The sequence below is a fragment of the Euprymna scolopes genome, chromosome 10 (assembly GCF_053919585.1).
Source record: "Euprymna scolopes isolate OS-2025 chromosome 10, ASM5391958v1, whole genome shotgun sequence".
Classification (NCBI taxonomy): domain Eukaryota; kingdom Metazoa; phylum Mollusca; class Cephalopoda; order Sepiida; family Sepiolidae; genus Euprymna; species Euprymna scolopes.
This window is the reverse complement of record NC_136491.1, coordinates 125,093,210-125,113,398: the sequence shown is the minus strand read 5'-3', so window position 1 is coordinate 125,113,398 and position 20,189 is coordinate 125,093,210. Positions and strand designations below refer to the sequence as shown.

General features: G+C 32.3%; 1 protein-coding gene across 6 annotated transcripts in view; it reads left to right on the top strand.

Moving 5' to 3' along the window:
* Window positions 1-20,189, top strand: part of LOC145286266 (uncharacterized) — a 281,380-nt gene that overhangs the window by 98,473 nt on the left and 162,718 nt on the right. The window contains exon 1 of one of the 6 annotated variants that reach the window (XM_080135101.1): window positions 4,085-4,229. The exons of the other annotated variants lie outside the window; for them this stretch is intronic. Within the exon in view, the coding sequence (XP_079991227.1) occupies window positions 4,228-4,229 (2 nt within the window). The 5' untranslated portion in view covers window positions 4,085-4,227. Of the gene's footprint in view, window positions 1-4,084; window positions 4,230-20,189 lie in introns of those variants that run through there. 6 annotated transcript variants of the gene reach the window in all.

Here is a 20,189-nt window from a genome sequence, read left to right as displayed (position 1 = left end):
GACTTTTCAACCCTTCAGATTGATGGCCCTATTCATCTCAGTATTTCTTTTTTCAACATACGCAAAGTCACTCAAAAAACAAACAAAAAAAAAACTTGACACATTTTTAGTACTAAAAGGAACATTGCCATGCCCTATCTCTATTTGTCTGAATGCCAAGAATGCTGAGCACATTTCTTCCTTCACACATGCAGTTTTGTAGAAGTTAGCAAATGTCAAAGAAAGAAAATTAGATTAATTCACCCCGGTTATTTAAAAACTTTCCATTATTTTTTTGTAAAACAAAAAATATAATTAAATTTGTTTGCTCTTATTTAAAACCTAGATATCTTCTCAGCTATCACATTGCCCGTTGTCTACGTCATGACACGTCATAGGAAATAGGTAGTGTTAGTTAAGTTGGTCACCCACCCCCACCCCACCGCCTAATTATGTTCCAAGACTTTTTTGTTTGAGTTCAATATTGTCTTAAAAAGACAAAGAATATTTGTAAACTGATTTTTTTTTTCAAATAAATGTTTATTTGCAAGTTTTCTTTTTTTCTTTTCAAATATGTTTATTTACAAACATATTTTCATAGAAATAATGAATAAATATATATAAAAACAAAACAATTTACGAATAATCATATTTATTATCTTTAAAAGCAGTATTTTTTATCAAATAATGTGCGAAAATGATATGAAACAAATTGTGAAATGTAATTGGATTAAGTCGTCAACTAACTCTGGCTTGAGTAAGTTAATATGCAGGATTGCCATTTTCAATTATTTTAAAGCTTTGGCTTTTTTGTCATTGTCTTTTTTATTTTTTAAAGTAGAATTAGGATTAAAGTGTTGTATCTGCTCTGATACTATGCTTGATCTTTTCTCTCTTGGTCAGTTACTGCAGCAATTTTTATTTTTGTCTCAACTGAAATACTTTATTTGGGGAGATGGATTTTCGCCACATTAAAAACTGGATGCCTATTCCTAAAAAGTACAATGCATTTATTACAAAACAAAATAAAATAATCTTTTTTTCAAAGAACAATTACAAAATATCTATAATGAAATACAAGTTCATTTAATTTAATTTTTGTAACAAACAATTACAAAAATATCAACAACGAACAATTTAAAAAATGTTATGAGGGTAGTTCCATAAAACGTTGAAGAGCCACAAAGGCGGGAGTGGTACCATTAAAACGAGCAACCTTTTGTTCTTCAGAATTTATTTTTCTACATGGTCGCCACTATTCTCAATGCACTTTTGCCAGGAATTCAATCTTTGCTTTTGACACACGTCCATGGCTGGGATTGCTTTCTTAGTCTCACACCATCAATATCTGCAAGGGAGAACTGTAACTTTTAGACCATATAAGTCCAGTCAACAGTGCAATTTGCAATCTTCTTATCCATTTGGCCAGAATAAAAAATAGAAGGTATTACTTTTGGAACGTGCCACGTATATTTACTTAAATATAACTTGTTGCTTCTACACGATATCAACTAAACTAAACCCACTTTTTGTCAAACTAAATCTAAAACTTAGTTTAAGATTAGGGTTAAAAAAACTGTATTAGTTAGAAATATCTATAACTTTATTAATATTGCTTTGATTATTAATATGAAAGACAAGTTTCTTTATATAGTGGGTTACCAAAATATGATTTTTTTTTTTTTTTTTTTTTTTTTTTTTATCCAAGTTGAACAAATCAGTGTTACTCAACTTTTGTGTCCATTTCTTGATGAGAATAGTGAAAAGAGGTTTATAAACAGTATTGCACTATCACACGCATCCTAGTAGAGGGTGATGGCATTTTTTCAAGAAAATCATTTTCAAGCTATTAATGAGAATTAGTAGGCATTATAACATAAATCTCACTACTAATTTTGAATTATTATTGAATATTCTTCCTCCACTTTTTTTTTTCCAAAATGGCAGACGAAACGGTCACTCCTTGGATACTCATAACATTTGACTTATTTAAAACTTTAACTACTTCATCAATTTATGTGATTTTTGGAATATGATATTTTTATTTCATCATGGGTGCGTAAATTATAGAGATTTTATTATTTTTGTTTTTTAATATAGAAGGAATTCTGGACAAGAACTTTTTTTTTTTTTTTTTTTTTTTTTTTTTGTCTTTCCGCAAGTTTTTGTTTCTTCAGATGTATGTAATCTATCAAACGCTTTCTTTCTCTTTACCAATTCGTTGTATATTTCTTTCTTTTTTGCCCGTTGTTAGAAGATAAGATGTAACTTCGGGGTGGGGAAATCTTGGATCAGTTCCAGCTGTGTCAAGATGGTAAAAGTTGGGTGTAGATCAATGCAGAATTACGGTCTTTTCTCTTGTGTTGACTGCCATTTTTTCATTGGAATAGTATTGTATTTAGTAATGGGACGATTCTGATACAGTTACCAATTCTGTCCAAAATTCCCAATTCAGATTCTTTTCAAATCTTAAAATATTTTGTTATAAAGTTTTTTTTGTTTTTTTTTAAATTTAATTTAATTTTTTTCTAATTACCATAAAAAAACATCTGATAATGTGTATATATTTTTTGCAAATGTAAAATTACATTTGTGGGGATTTTACCGATAGTTTAATATCAAATATTTATTATTTTATCATTAGTATCAGTAGTGTAAAATTAAGTGTAAAAAATATTAAAATAATCGTTTTTGGAATCATAAGTTTTCCAGATTCTGATACCAATTCCGATACTCCAAAATTTTCTGATTTTTCTTTTTCGATTTCTTATTCCAATTAATCGTCCCAACACTAAAGTATTAATATGTCCTTTAAGATCTTAATGAATTTATCAACAATAAATTATACTAACTAATGCCAAAAATTAGAAAGCAGTAACAAAATACAAAACTAAACAGAAAAGAATTCACACTAGCAAGAGTAAAAATAGGACTTATGCATTTAACCCACTCATATCTTTTGAGAAAAGAAAACCATCTCATTTGTATGCTATGTCAAACCCGAGTCACAATTAAACACATTCTGACTGCACTGATTTTGTAGTTACAAGGGATAGCTTCTAAAAAAAAAAAAAAACAAATGTTAAGGATCTGAATAGAGAAATTTAATCAACATCTTTGAAAACATCATGTGAGCTTAATTAGAAAATTTAGAAAGCTAAACAATCTATACTGATATCAATTTTTTTTTTGTTTATTGATATTCATATTAAAAACACTTTTTACCTATTTACTTAAAAAGAAAATACAACTTTGTTATATATGGATCGTGAAATTACATTCATCTGCAAAATATCTAGCTAATTTGCGCATTCTTTTAAACATTCATTTTAATTAATTCCCTATTTATTTTTGGTTTTCTTATGGGATGATCATCTTTAGTCAACTATTATGTGTAATTATATTCATGCAGATATTCTACATGATTTATATTTGTGTAATATTTAAGGTTATAGTAAACACAAACTTCTTTCTATATATATTTATGTATGCATATATATATTTATTTAAAACATTGTGCTTACCAAACTCCTCTTTCAGTTTTTGGTCTACAGACATGAAACTTAATATATGGAGTATTTAAACCCATGCAAAATTTTATATTTGAATTTAAACAGGGAAAATCTGCAAAAGTGAAAATTAAAAAAAAAGAATTTGCCAGGTGAAGGTCGAATGATGGCATTATGGATATGCACGTGGAACATAATAGTTATTGGTTTATGTTTTAATTTTTAGCCTTGCAGCAAACATATCTTCATAGCTCAGGCATTAACGTCAAAGGAAAAAGTAAGTTGTAAGCTAAACGTTTTGGTTTCAATTCTCTGTGATGGCCCACAAGTCATTTTTTAAACTTTTAAAATCATTACTATATATTGGGTCCAATATAATATAATAAATACGAAATCTGCATGAATCAAAATATCATATTTAAGTGTATTTTATGACTGGGCAATGCTGGTCAGTCTGCTAGTATTATATCATTTTTTTATTAAATGATGAAAATCATTTTTTTTTTTGTGTTCTTGCTTTTTAGACTTTCATTGTAAAAGCAGAATATTCATAAAAGACTTAATGTTTTTGTTTTCCCTCTTCATTTTGTTGTTAGTGGTATTATCCCGAGGAGGTTGGTCCGTCGTGGAAAGTGAAAAATATTGATGTACCTGACAATTGGTTTGAATCTCTGTTTATTTGCATGGCTAGTGCAAATTATGAATAGAAAAATTTGATTACATCTTTGGGAAGATTATTATGTAAGTTTAAAAACATCATACTTTTATACCTTAAAAAAAATTGGTCTTCATCAAAAAATTTAAAAAGAACATATCGCTTATATGTTGGCTAGGAATCAATGTAAACAATTTTTTTTTTTTTTTTTAGCTATTCCCATAAATAATCAAATTTTACACTGTTAGCGATTGCTATCCTACCACCTTACATTCATTAACCCTTATCCTCGAGTGGCCTCTGGGCCTTGATAAGTGGTGACTCTCAAGTAAAAAAAAAGTAAGAAAAGTAATAAGGAACTAATTTTAACCGGTCTTTTCAAAGGCATAAATTATTGGTCTCATCCCTTGTAAACGAATCCCCATCTCTAATCGAACCTTTAAAACTGCTGAGAAATCTCTTTGTGTTTCCATACAATAGTTATTCACCTGAGTTAAACAGCCACTAAACGATGCAACACGCCAGATCAATGACCACCCACGTGGAAAGCAGTGATAGAAAGAATGAAGACCAGATCATATGACTTTTTATTTAATTGAACTGTTTCTTGATTGGTTACTAGCAATAACCTCCAAGTGCAGTGAATACGCATTTGTTGTAAAACGCATGTGCGTCCCTTCGTTTCCTATCATTTAATGTTTGTTGATTTTGATTATTTATAAAAATGTTGCAGGTATAAAATGATCCGAACGTTTGTCATTCTGTAAAATTCAACAAAATAAAACTCAACTGCTGACTTTCATCTTCCATAATCAGCAATATTGTGCCCTTTATAAACTAGATTCTACTGAAAAGTACTGGCGTATAAATCTTAAGCATGCTTGAAAACCATTTCAAGATATGTCCTTGAAATATTTTCAAGTGGCTGTTAATGAAATTATGCTATCATTAGTATCATGATTCGATAGTCCAACTCTGTTATCTTTTTTCCAAATTAAGCTAATCATTATCTGATTTTTTTTTCTTCACAACTTTTTTTAGATATTTTATAAAATAAGACAAAAAAATCTTTTTTTTTTCCAAATGACTTGGCATTTTTGAAGTCAGGAATCTAGTTTTATTTTGTTTTTTGTTTTTTCTTAATCCAACACATGCCAGCGTGTAAAACAGATGTTAAAGCGAATATGATTATTCTAAAAAAGCCAGGAGTTGGGATATTTTCAGCTGAATTCTGACCTTTTGTCCTAGGAAGATGTGAATTTCATTCAAACATCATGTTAATCCAAAAACTATAAGGATTAGAACCATCCCCTGAAAATCTAGAATTTACCATATTATTACCTGGTGGTATTGAACTTTTGAGTCTCTGTACAATGCACTTTATTCCATAACGTTGTTTTGTAATAACAAAAATATGTTTTCAGCGCCATTACGTAATGCATCACACACCAATCAGCAATCATTTTTCTGTTGACATTTTTTGTTTTTGTATCGTTAAAAATTAATTTCAATGAATTTTCTACTCTAATTAAAATGTGAGTGGGTTCTTGTCCAGAATTTCCTCATATTAAAAACAAAAATTAAAAAAAATCTCTGATATACATACTTTGACAAAACGAAAATATCATATTCCAAAAATCACATAAATTGATCAAGTAGTTTTATTTTTATAAAGAAAACCATTTTTAAGCGATCATTGGGAATTCGTAAGCATTACAACATGAATCTAATATGAATTTTTGTTGAGTTATCTCGCCTTATTTCTTGATATATTTTTTTTCAAAATGGTAAGTGAAGCAGTCACTTCTTGGATACTCATAAAATTTGATTTTCTGATTTAAAAATAAACCTACTTGATCAATTTATGGGATTTTTGGAATATGATATTGTTTCATCACAACTACGTACATCATGCAGATTTTTCCTTATTTTTGTTTTTTAATATAGAGGGAACTCTGGATAAGAGCCTGTGAGTGTTCTCTAACACAATGGTCACTTGATAGCCGATGTAATATTTGATGATCTGTTCAGAAAATTAGGCATTGTTTCAATTTTTATAAATGTTCAGATTAAAAAGAAAAAAATAGTAACAAAACTTACGTATGGTATGTGTTGAAGAGCTTATTAAGAAATGAACAGGAGTACACGAATGTAACATTAATATGTGTTGCTCTATAGTTTTTTACCATTGGTAGCTATAGTTACTGGATGGTTTAATCATTTTCTACAAACTTGGTATAATGATAAACGAAAAAATAGAATACAATTTTGAACTTGAAATATGCACAACTCTGTCTTGTAATGGCATCATTGGAGCTAAAACTCCACAGTTTCTAAACAAACAAGAATAAAATATCACGCTAAAAACGTGTAATGATCTTCAAATTTTCTGTTTTATTTAAATAATTACACAATAACTTGTTACTATTATTGGGTATATTTCATATTACTAAAATAAGCATTCTAATTATTATTAATTCTGGATAGGAATTTTTAGCCTGGGCCCCCAAAATCAACAGAGATTAGATTGTTCCTGTAATAACCTGGTCTCTGTTGATTTTGCGGTGGGAGTTTAGTTCTAGGAGGTCTACCCTCCCAGGCTTTGCCTTCTCTCACCAGGGAATGCTGACAGGGCGCCCAGTCATTTTTTGCGGGTCAGAGTTCACCTCCTCTTGGGCGCTGACTTCTCAATCCCACTTTTCGACCCTGATGTCTAAGTTCTTGCAGTGGAAGAAAACTAAATTTTATTTATTTTTAATTGTACTCACTACGAGTTCTCACGTAGGCCATTATCAGAGATTACTTACTGATAGTAACCGATGGTGTTTCCTGAAATTTGGTCAACAACTTTCAGTATTCCACACCTCTTTCAATAACCTTTGCAAATGACTTTGCATTATTGCAACAGCCGTTTACCATTGATTTCCTGCTGGCAACACCATTGATCTTCATTGAAATTTGGACAGCAATTAGCTTCCCTGAAGTCTTAACACTCTTTTTCCTCATTAGAATAGTGTTTTCTCTCCTCTGTCCTTCCATCATCTTTGATCATTCACGGATATTTTTTGTAGAACTAGCCAGGGTTGATGCCATTTTGGGGGTATGTGGGGTAGATGTAGGGATAGATAGTTTATAAGATTTCTTGCAGCTGCAGTTTCCTTTGGTTCATGTGGTGTTTCTGCCATCTTTTTGTTTTACTTCAGTTGTAGGTCTCCATGTGGTTGGTTAGTATTTGTAATTTATATGGGTTGTATTCCGTATTCAAGTGTTTTACTTCAGATTTCAGCTGTTTTCATCATTACCGTCTGCTGTATAGTTTCAATCTTCCCTTTGATACAATTTCTGTGTCTTTTTTTCAGGTTTTTCAGTACTGTTTCTAGAGCTGATGCTTATTATTGTTATTATTTCATAGTAGTCTCAACATTTGGATTTTTTTAGTTGGATATTTTTTTAATACTAATCAATTCCCTTGATTTCAAGCTGTACGTTAACACTTTTGCCATTCCTAAGAGAAAAACCTTTTGCAGAATTAGAAAAAGAAATTGTCTCAATAATCTGTTTAAGTCATTTATAGTGCCTTTTCATTATGACTAGCAGGGGTACCCGGCGTTGCCCGGGTGTTTGTAGGTGTGTGTGGTGTTAAATAAAAAAGAAACCGGGGGGGGGGGGTATAGGATCGAACCCGAAGCCCTGAGGCGAAGTTTGAAAATAAAATCGGCCAGCCAGAATGAGTTAGTGAAAGATGTTTGAAAGTCATCGAGTGTTACGACGACGACGACGATGATGACGATGTAAGCATTCAACATTTTAATTAAGCAGGGGGGGGTAATCAAAACATTAAAAAAAACACAAAAAAATCTAACGTAAGGCAAACGAACGATGAAAACAGAAAAACGAACACGTGAAAAATGGCTTAAATAAGCCTGTTTCGATATTAAAATTAAAAAAAACCGGGTGTTTTGGGGTGTCGCTAAGAATAAGCGAAGTAAAAAAAAAATACAGGAAAATGAACGTTACGTGAAAAATGGCTTAAATAACACAGGGTTCAATATTTAAATTAAAAAAATCGAAAAAAAAAAACATTTCACACCACGATTCGAACCCAAAACGTTTAGATAATGAACAAACACGCTAATCAACTGCGCTAAAGCGACGTAGATGAAATGTGTTCAGTTTTTCAACTATTTAAAGTAAATCAGGTCACGACGTCATGACATCATCTGACGCATGCGTAGAATCGGTCATCGTTACAAGAAACCCGTTTTTGTTGACCCCCCCCCCTGTCGAAAATTGTCGATTTCGGGGTGAAAAAGTTAACGTTTTTGGCCAATTTTTCGATATTTTTTAAGTGAAGGATGGGGCTTCGATATGATACCGAGTTTGTGAATTTTCGTCGCGTCTGTTGAAAGTTTTTAGCAGACACACAAACATACATACATACATACATACATTTTCGCTTTTATATATATAGACTAGCGAGGGGTACCCGGCGTTGCCCGGGTGTTTTTCGGGGTATGTGAAAAAAAACTAAACAGGTACCCGTGAAAAAAAAACGAAGCCTTCACGACGCGCAGTTGGAAAATAGTAAAGTGTGAAAAAAAACAGGTGCGCATTTTTGATTGACGTGACGATGATAGGTATTCAGCAGTTAGCATTTTGTGTGGGACAGTTTTGAATGAGGTGAATAAATCGGTTTGTTTGTTTTTAAAAACCCGCTCCCTGTTTATTAGGAGGAGCGAAATAAAAGCTACAGTCTGATATGATGAAGTCGACATTGAACAAACGTTACTTACCTCTCTTGAGACAACTGGCTTTCGGCCTGTGATTAGAGTCGAGTTTCGCTTTTTTTATACCGAAAACCGAATGTAACACGTGCCGATGCGGGAAATGTGGAATAATTAACGTTTGAAAGTCAATAAAATTAAATAGACAGGCGAGCTCCGTGGGTAACTCTGAGATATTACAATTTATAGATGATATAAAAAGTTTTAAGAAGTTGTGAACCGAGCAAGCGCTTCTCTGAAAGGAGCCTTTTGTGGACATCGAGGAAAAGCGTACATACATACACACATACATTTTCGCTTTTATATATATAGATTAAAGTGTTTCAGTTAAACAGAAATCACCTTGACTTCTTTACATTTTCATCGTCTAATTCTCATTTTCGATATTTATTTTTATTAATTTTTTTTCTTTCTTCTGCACTCTGATAGCAGAGGGGCAAGTTATGTCTATGATTAAGCAAGTTCTCTTGTTTTTGTTTAGGAAGATTAAATCTGGTTTGGAATGTTCAAGGACCTTATCGGTTTGTATGCACATGTCTCAAAGAAGTTCGACATTATCGTTCTCCTGTACCATTTTTGGTTTATGCTCATACCACTTTTCATTGTGGTTCACTTCATAAAATTTGCATATATTTCAATGTATTGCCTGAGCGACTTTGTTGTCTCCATTTTTTATATTGTTAGGCTAGTATAGAACATTCTGATACAGTGTGCACTAAGATTCCTTCTCTTTCATTACACAATCTGCACATAATAATAATAATAATAATAATAATAATTGCAAGTGTTATCAAGAGGTGGAAAGTATTGGAAATCAGGAGAGACTTGTCACTCAGACTTCAGGGAACACCACAGGTTTTTCTCAAAGAGAAATCTTTGATGTTGACCTGTATGAAAACTTCTAGTGAGTAAATAATAATAATAATAATAATAATAATAATAATAATAATGTATTGTTCTGTTTCTAAATTCATATTAGTGGTCAGCCAAATTTAAAATTGTACATTTAATTCTTTATGGAGTTCAAAAGGTTGACAAGTTTCTCTCTCAGATTACTAAAGCAATTAGTTATCCTATTAAAAAAATTTTTTTTTAAATGTTAGAAAACCATAATGTCATAAAATATTTTATTAAATAATTAAAATCTTTTTTATTTCTTTATTTTTTTTTTAGACTTTCGATATATGATACCTTTTTTAAAGAATTTTTTTTTTTGTAACTGGTATTAATTCTGAGGGCATATCCTTTTCTCTCTCCACAAGGAGCTGACCCCTCAGTTAATACCACCAACAAAATGAAGAAAAAAAACCCAAAGAACAATCATCTTTGAAAAAGGTGTCTTACATCAAAAGTTTCAGAAAAAGTGATTTTAATTAATATTTTATAGCATTATTAGATTTTTTGATATTTTCAAATTAATTTTACAAAATGATGTTTTCAAAGATATGACTAAATTTTTAGTTACAGTGTTTGCACAGGCTTGAAAAGTCGTTGAATTTTGACTGTTGCCTTGAAAAATCCTTATTTCTATTATTACCTTGAAAAATCCTTGAAAATATGAAAAATATCTTGAAAAAGCTTTGAGAATTGTATTCTTTATGTCCAGTAGAAATTTGTATCGAAATATCAAAAATAAAATCGTAATAAATACTATTAAATTATCTTTTTAAGTATTAATAAAAATACCATTAAAATATTTTTTAAATAAGAAAAATAAAATAAAAATACATTGTTCTGAAATTACATCGTAATAATGTGGATACAAGAGTTACATCCCTTTATCACAAAACTATCTGTTTTTCGTATAATAACATTGGGTAGTTTTGTGATAAAGGGACATAACTATTTTATTCACAAGACGGGACTTTCCAATGGTGACACCCCCTCTCAAAGAAAATTGTGACAATCAAAAATGAGACCAGATGCCCCCCCCCACAAATGGACCAGACGGCAGCCATCTTGGTTGGAAATTTAAAGTTGTAAAGAGTTAATGTTTAAGATGAAATAAAAAGACATTTAAAACGACTTAAAAACACTAAAAAAAATTATGCAGATAGGTTGTAAAGTAACTTGTATAGGCTATAGTAACATTTATTTGTTGTATATTTGATTTTTCACCACTTTTTCAAATCGCTGTGGATTGTAAAGCAAACCTCAAATTTTGTCTTGAAAATTGAATTTTGTCCAGAGAATGCCTTGAAAAACTTTCAAAAGTTTTTGAAAATGGACATTGAAAATCTGTACGAATGCAGATTTCATAAATTTTTGTTTTTAATTTTTCAAATAATAACATACTTAACATAATTGCAACTGAAAGTATTTGTCTAAAATGTTTGAATTTTTATACCTTTGTGGAATTCGTTTTATCTCTATATAAATAAAATGAACCCATTTTTTCCCATGTGAGTTTGACCGTAATAGGATTAAAAATCACGACATTACATTCAAATGTAATATCCCCACACTTCAGCACAGGATCTGAGGTGTGCTATAGGCCTACTACCCTTACAGTTCCTTGATATTCGTACATTTCTATATATTTTCCAGTGAGAATTTACTGCCACAATCGGTTAGAATCAATGGAAGTTGTAAAATCTTTTCTCTCTATTCGATTCATATTCCACCCGGGACTACTTAACACCGCTGCGGATACGTCTACAGGGGAATATACGAGGAATACCGGTTTGAGTTCTTTGTTGCTTAAAAAATATGGATTGGCATTTTTCCGTCGGGTGAAACGCAACTTTACATTCCAGTTATTCTGTGGGTTACATGTGCCATTTAATAAATTTCTTTTTTTCCTCCATTTATATTTTTTCTCTTTTGTTAAGGGGTGGGGGGGGGCTGCGATTCGAAGGATTACTTAAATGAAATGAACTAACATTGGATTCCAGTTTTTACAAGAAACTTTAACAGTCAGTCGGCAGCGTTCTTCAAATCTTGCACCGATTAGTCGCTTTAATATTTTATTTACTGTCTTTATATTTCTATTATGTTTGCACTGATTTCATATGTGATACTAGTGGGGGAGAGCTGACTTCCTATTTTTGGATTAGTTACTTGTTCATTATTAATTTCTATACATTGCACTTCTGAGAGTTTCATTAGCACAATTACTACTACGGTATCGACATTGGAATCAGATGACATTCAAATTGGTTAACAGCGACAACAAAGAAAACAATACAAAAAAAGAAACCAAAACAAACCAACATAAAAAATAAAAAACACGGTCAGTTTTCTGGTTTTATTTATTCATTTTTTTTCTTTTTCATTGAAACAAAGAAAAATAAATAAAATCGAATAAATATATTTTCATTATACACGGTAAGTTTTATTTTTTTGGATTTTGTTTTCCATTTAAAAAAAAACAAAAAAATTAGATTTAAATAAACATATTGCATTTTACGCGATAACTTTGAGGTTTTTTCTTTTTTTTTTTCCTGTTTTACTATGGTATTCTTTCACGTTCGTTTTGTTTTTTTATTCCTTTCAATTTTACGCGTCATATATTAGCTAAACCAGGGCGGGGAGCGGGGTATCTATAAATATAAAAGCTAAAATGTGTGTGTGTGTGTGTGTATGTGTTCCTCCACCCTAAACTCAGCTTCCTCCTGCTACTACGATAATGACGTCATGTTTGACCTAGAAAACGTTGACGTTAGTTTCAACCACCTGCAAGGTTAATTTTATCCATTCTTAATTGTGTGTCTCTTTGGCGTAGAGGTAACGTGTCAGGCATTTTTTTTTTTATGTCTTAGCCTCAATCTTTCAGGTTCAAGCCTGTCTTCCTACCTAAACCTTTTCTCTTCTTTTACACCTTTTTTTCTTTTTGTTCGCTGTTTTGCTTTGTTTGAGTTTTTCCAATTTTTTATAACATCGTGTCTTTTTTATAATATTAAAACAGCCCCCCTCCCTCCTCCTACATACACACCTCCAAATGCCCGGGCAACGCCGAGTACCCCCCCCGCCCCCCGCTAGTATTATGATATAAATGCCTATTTTATATTTTGACTATATTGAAGATGGCAATTTCCAAATGAGGCAGCTATTTTTCATGTCAAGTCAAAATTCTTCTTTTTTGAAATTAAACCGTTCAGTTTATTCCTTTCTCTTTCACTTTCATTTAATTAAAAATGTTTGAGTTTCTCGTTTATTGCATGTTCAAAATGAATTTTTAATTTTTTTGATTTTATGTAGTTATTTTTTACTTGCTTTGTAAATATCCCAAATCATAATTAAAGATCTTTCAGCAACTTAAAAAATCTCTTCCTTAATCGTACTACTAATCCTAAGTCTGGATGGCAATAATCCTCCAAAAAGATACTAGTTTGTATAAGCTACTCCCTTTCTTCTTGTTATTTTTTCTTAGTATATGTGTATGTGGGTGGGTGGGGTCTTTCCTACTTAAACTTAGGATTAGGCGGGGGGGGGGGGTATGTTGCTGAGAAACAAAGAGGGGTTCTTTTCTAGTTAATTAACCGTAATTGATAACATAGATGCTTCTTTACTAAAAAATGTTTCTTGAAAAAAAGCGTATCATATTGCAATAATAATTTACTCAGTCTAATTGAAAAATGTGGACAACTTTGACTGTCACCTCTATGAAAAACGGACAAAACTAGTTGTGAAATTATAGTTGCCTCCATTTATGAGTTAATATTTTCAACATAAACATTTTTTTTTTAAATTTAATTTCAATGAGATTTAACCCAAAAGTAAGAGGAATACTATGATATTGATTCTAAAAATTTTGAGCAACTTTCTTTCATTAAATATCTAATAATATCTATATAATAATATTTGAAGATACAAAGAACTTGAAGCATAAAAACGTTTTTTTCCAAAATTACTGGATTTGACATTAAATAACCCCAAAAGGATTGATATACCAGAAAAAACAAAACAACCAATCCAAACTTCATGAATAAAAGTTTCAAAGTTCTAAAAAACTTGAAGCAGAAAGACGTTTTCCTAAATTACTGGATTCAGCGTTAAATAACTTGGAAAAGATTGATATACTGTGAAACAAAACAAAGCACCATGAATAAATATTTGAAGATATGAAGAACTTGAAGCATAAACACTTTTCCAAAATTAGTGGATTTGGTATTTATTAACCAAAAAAGGTGGATATACTGTAAAACAAAACAACCAAACCAAACTCTGTGAATAAATATTTGAAGATATAAAGAACTTGAAGCATAAAACCTTTTTTTTTTAAATTACTGAATTCAGCATTAAATAACCAAAAAATGGCTGATATGCTGTTAAACAAAAACAGCCAACCAACTTTTAATGACTTTATGATTTTTTTTTTTTTTAACATAGAGTTCACCACTTATCAAGGCCCAATGGCCACTCAGGGATAAGGGTTATTGTGTGTACAGTAATCAAAGGGATAGTGTAGCAATAGTATTGGAGAATTGGTAAGGTGTCATTACTTAGGGGGGGAGCGGTTCATCAGGAATTTGTTTGTATTGGACTTGAAGAAATCCAGGTTGAAGTCGGGAGGGAAACAGGCAAGCGGAACAGAGTTCCACAGGCGTGCAGTTCTAAGAAAGAAGCTTCGTTCATGGTATCTATGTTTTGATTTAGGCACAGATAAAGAGTGGGGAAAATTATTGACGGTGGTTTCAGCTAGTCGGGTGTTTTTTTTAGAAAGATTGGCGAGGGGGGGACCAGAGAATGGAGCTCAGAAGAGCACCTGCCATGGAAGTAACGATAGAACAATGACAGGCTCGCTACGTCTCTTCTGTGGGAGAGAGGTTGCAGGGTAGAGAAAAGAGCATCCCCCACCAAGCCACGGAGTCTATTTTGTACTCCGTCAAGGCAGGATAGGCTGTTTTTTGCAGCCCCCGCCCAGATGTGACAGCAGTACTCCATCTTTGGACGTACTTGGCTCTTATATATAGATAGAGAATTGCATCATTAGTGAGATATCTTCTGGAGTGGTAGAAGGATCCCACCATTTTCCCAGCGACCTTGGCCACAGACTTGATGTATGTGTTTCATTTAAGATCAGGTGTAAAGGTCAAACCCAGGAGCTTATCAAATCCTGGGGCCTCCCTTAGACGAGAGCCATCCATTTCAATTGATGCCAGATGGGGATCAGAGCATTTATGATGTAGAGATAAGGGCTTGGTCTTAGATGCATTAAAGGTAACCAGCCAACTCTTTCCCCACTGTACTACGCACTCAAGATCAGAGGAGAGAGAATCAGAGAGAACATCATCATTTATGGCCTTTGATGTGTTGCCATAGATAGTCGTGTCATCAGCATAGATGTCAACGAAAGAATTTAGTATGTGTTTTGGGAGATCATTGATGTAGATCAGGAAGAGAGTTGGGCCCAGTATGGACCCCTGAGGGACTCCAGCATTAATACTGTGGGCCTCTGATTTCTGCCCATCAACCATTACTCTTATGAGCCTATCAGATAGAAATGATTTAATGATAGAGAAAACATTTCCAGTTATACCGTAGCTGGAAATCTTGTGTAGTAGACCTTTATGCCAAACCTTATCGAAGGCCTTTGATATATCGAGAGCAATTGCCCTAGAAATGAAGCCTTTGTCGAGAGATTCGCTAATCCTATGAGATATAACCGTTAGCATATCTGCTGTAGATCTAGCAGAGCGGAAACCATATTGCGTGTCGCTAAGAAGGTTATTTCTGCTGAGGTGGTTGACTACTTGTCTATTTATTGTGGATTCCAGCAACTTACTCATGACACACAGGAGACTTATTGGTCTGTACTGAGAGGGGGATGACTTATCACCTGAATTCTTAAATACAGGACATACTGATGAGGTTTTCCAGGGTGTTGGAAAGCACTTCTCCTTAAGGCAATGCTTAAACAGTTTGGAAAGTATAGGGGCAAGTTCTGGTTGTAATTTTTTTTAACACTATAACTGGAATGCCATCAGTGCCAGTTGCTTTACTGGAATCAAGGTTCTTGATTAGCTTGGCGACCTCAGGCACAGATATTTGTATGTTGCATAGCGTTTTGTCTGTTATAGGAGGGAATATGGGGAGTTGATGGCCTTCGTCACACAGGGTAGAATTTGCCGCAAAGTTCTTGGCAAATAGTTTGGCCTTGTCGGATGCTGTTGAGATGACCTCTGGTCCATTGATAATGGTTGGGATAGAGCACACGTTTCTGTTCAAGATCCTGTTTGCTATTTGCCAGAACTGGTGGGAACCAAGCCGCTGCTCAGCTACTTTGGACTTAATGGATTGCGCATATAGTTCTCTTGCATTTTTTATTACTCTTTTACAATGGTTGCTGGCGGTTCTGAAAGCAGCTTTAGTCTCAGTGCATCTATTACGTTAGTAGCTATGGAAAAAGTGATTTCTGTGTGCGATGGCAGCAGCACATTCTGGGGAGAACCATGGCTGGCTGTTAGGTTTTTGTTGTAATTTTTTGGATGGTATGAATTCGCCTATGCCTACAAGTAACCATTCGGTCAGATCTGATACTATAGAGGACACATCATTTTTAAACATGGAATGGAGAGGGAGATCAGATATGAATGTACGGAAGCTATCCCAGTCCGCCATAGAGTATCGGTATACAGTACGGTGGAGAGGTACGTCTGTAGATTTATTATATTTCATTTTTATCTTAACTGATACGACGCAGTGGTCGGAGGATCCCAGAGGAGATAGAACGGAACATGAGCATAGCTCATGGGAAGTGGATAGAAAAAGGTCTAGGAGGCTTGCGAACTGACCGGTACTATCGGGCACACGGGTGAGCTCGTGGACAATCTGAGTGAGATCATAGGCAATGGCAAAATCATGACAGAACCTGATACGATTAAAAAAAAAAAACAAAAAAAAAAACGTTCTTCAATTGTGTAATTTTTATTTATATATATTTTTTTTATCAGAGTAATGTTTTTTTTTTAATTTTTGAGGATCCGTTCTCTTGTACTTATTAATGGTTCCAATGTGTTGCTTTATTTTAGTAGGAGGGCTACTTGACATTGCCCAGGGCAAAAGTGTAATGTATTTCTATTAAAATGTTTTTATTTTACCTCTTCCTATCATCTTTTCCTCTCCACCCAGCCCATTCCTTTCTTTGCACATCATACATACACGTTTTTATAGATTCCTCGAGAAATGAGTTGGTATAAGGGAATTAAATCCCCGATGAAAAAATTAGTTATTTCCATCCACTTAGTACATGATTTGACTGCCCCCCTCCTGACGAAATTTGGGACAGTTTATGGTCGAACATTGAATACTTTTTTCGAAACATTAAATGTTATTCATCTGGGGGAAACACCATTCAAGAAAATGCCAACTTTGTGGGTGTTTGGTTTGTAGTTTGGTAGTTTTTACTTTTAGCTGGACATACAAACATGCACATAGATAACTACCCTTTATATAATAGACTGGTAGAGATAATCAGTGTTAAATTTTTCACTTTTACACCTTTTTTATATGAAGCTTAGAAGGCCTTCGGAGCACTACTAAACATGCCAAATAAAATCAAGAATGCCTCCAGATCACTACTAAAACTAAATTTCTCCCACCCCTCTTTCTTTGTAGAGAAATAACAATAGTTAAGAAACAATAAATAAAATCTGGAGCTAGCGTCTCCAATTTGAAAAAAAAAAAAAAAAATGCTAATAATTCATTTCCTGGGTTGTGTTAATACATAGCAGTAAAAAATCACGCTTCATTCTTGATATCATCCAATTATACAAATGACTATATGACTATATATAGAACAAAACATTTTTTCTAAATTTTAGATTCTGGGGTTATGCCAATTAAAAATATATAAACTTTGTAGGAGCTGCTTGTGTATTTTTTATGCTTTAACTGGACATACAAACACACCTACAATTGCTCTTTATATAATAGAAGATGCACCTGTCCTGTGGTGGGGTATGTGAGCTAGTGATATATATTTTGTAGAATATGATATTCAGTTTGATGGCTTATTTATAAAACAGAAAATGAAGTTAAAAGGAATCCTTACAACTTGCACATTTGAGATTATAAAGTTGGAAGTCTGTTATTGATTTTGCTTGTTCATCGCATTTGCGTTTAGAGGAGGCAAATCAGGTCAAAATGGAAGAAGGTCATGCTGTTATTATTAGAGTCTTAGAAAACAGAACCCGTCTAATGAAGAATAATTTTCTTTGCTGGTATTTTTGTGCAGCAAATCTGAATGAATTGAGCTTTTATCAAAGTCTTTTTCTGCGAGTCTTACACATCTTTGCTGATGATTGTTGTTTCGTTTTCTAAGCCATCTTTATTTATGGAATGCAATGGAAATGGATTTTGTTGACAAGAAAATTTGTTTCCCATCATCTAAATAACAGGATTGCGGAGTTGGAATGTGTAAGGTCTAACTCATAGGATTCCAAAAATTCTGATTCCAACGATTTCAAAATATCTGACTGATTCTGTATTTTATAGTCTTCCACTATTCAGACTGATTTTTTTTTTTTTTTTTTAAGAGTAAAACATCTGACTCTTACAAGTCTGACTCTGATTCCTTCTCAAACTTTCTTATATGTTCCATAAAAGGAACATATCTGTTTACAGTAGCTGAGTGGTCTTGGCTACATATTTGAGTGATAATCTAGTAAGTGACCTTACTGAATGGGTGTTCCTGGCTGGAGCTGGTAATATGCTTTAGTGTGAGGCTGATGTCAGCTAGAGTCAAAACCAAAACATTTTACGCTCCAGTTGCATTCCCTACCGTTTGAGCTATTGACAGGTAAATAAAGATTTAAAATTAAATCACTTCAAGGTATGAATGAATTTGCGTATGTGTAAAAGTAATATCTAGAAATATGTCAGCAAGTTGAAATGAACATTTTACATTTCAATTTGCCAACATATTTCTGTACATGTTATTCATCCATCCAAACAAAGATTTTACTTGTTATAACCCGTCCTTGGTGTACGATTACTATTTCCTGTTAATTTAAGTGTTATGTGATCTCTATTTTAAAAATTTATCAGTTAAATATTTACACACAGATACACATACATAGATCTACTGTTTTATTTATGTAAACAAATTCGTTAGATTCTATTCTTTTGTAACTTTTATGGTGGATTATTTAGAAATCAAAGCCAAAAATTTACATTGTCGAATTATGTTATACTTGTTATAATTATAATTTGTTATAATTATGTTATACTTGTGTATAACTTATAACTTATGTTATACTTGTTATAATTATAATTTGTTATAATTATGTTATACTTGTGTATAACTTATAACTTATGTTATACTTGTTATAATTATAATTTGTTATAATTATGATTTTTTATAATTATGTTATACTTGTGTATAACTTAACGACGAAAAAACAAAAACAACTTATGTTTTTCCAGTGTTTGCATGATGACATTAAGTTATTTTTTCATGTATGAATTTTTATTTTTGATGACTTAAAAGAAAGACAACGTTGACATTTTATTTAGAATGGAGGATTTCTATTCAAAATTTTTTAAGGCGGTTGGGATAGTCTTTTTACGTCTTCTCACTTGAAATAGTTTCGATGGGGTGGGGTAGAAAAAGGTACTTTTTTTACTTGCTAACTTTTGTGTCATGTGACAGTATTTATTATAAAGTTGAGTATATTGAATTTTTTATTCAATTTATTAATAATTGACCACAGTTATTAATAAATTGAATAAAAAAAATTCATATGCTCATCTCTATAGTAATGAAAAACTTACTTTCATTGTTTACTATTTGCTAGCGGAGAGGAGGAGGGAGGGCGACCGGTCTTGCTTGGTCGTAAAATACGTTAAAATATATTTTGATTCATGCAGATTTTGTATTTATTATTACAGAGCCGATTCTGATTCTCTATTGGATATTATATTGTACCTAATATATAGTACTGATTTCAATAAATTAAAAACAAAAAATGACTTGGGTGCCATCAGCTAGAATTGAAACTCAAACATTTAATACTCCAGCTGCATATCCTACCGTTTGAGCTATCAACAGATAGATAAGAAAGATTTAAAATTAAACCCACTTCAAACTATGAATGAAGTTGCACATGTGCAAAAGTAATAGAAATATGTCCACAAGTTGGAATGAACATTTTCATTTTACTCAAACTATCCTTGGTGTATGATTGCTATTTCCTGTTAATTTAAGTGTTATGTGACCTGTAATTTGAGAGTTTATCGGTTAAATATTTTTACAGATACACACACATCCATGCATCTACTGTTATATTTATATAGAAAAATTTCTTTTTATTTTTGTGT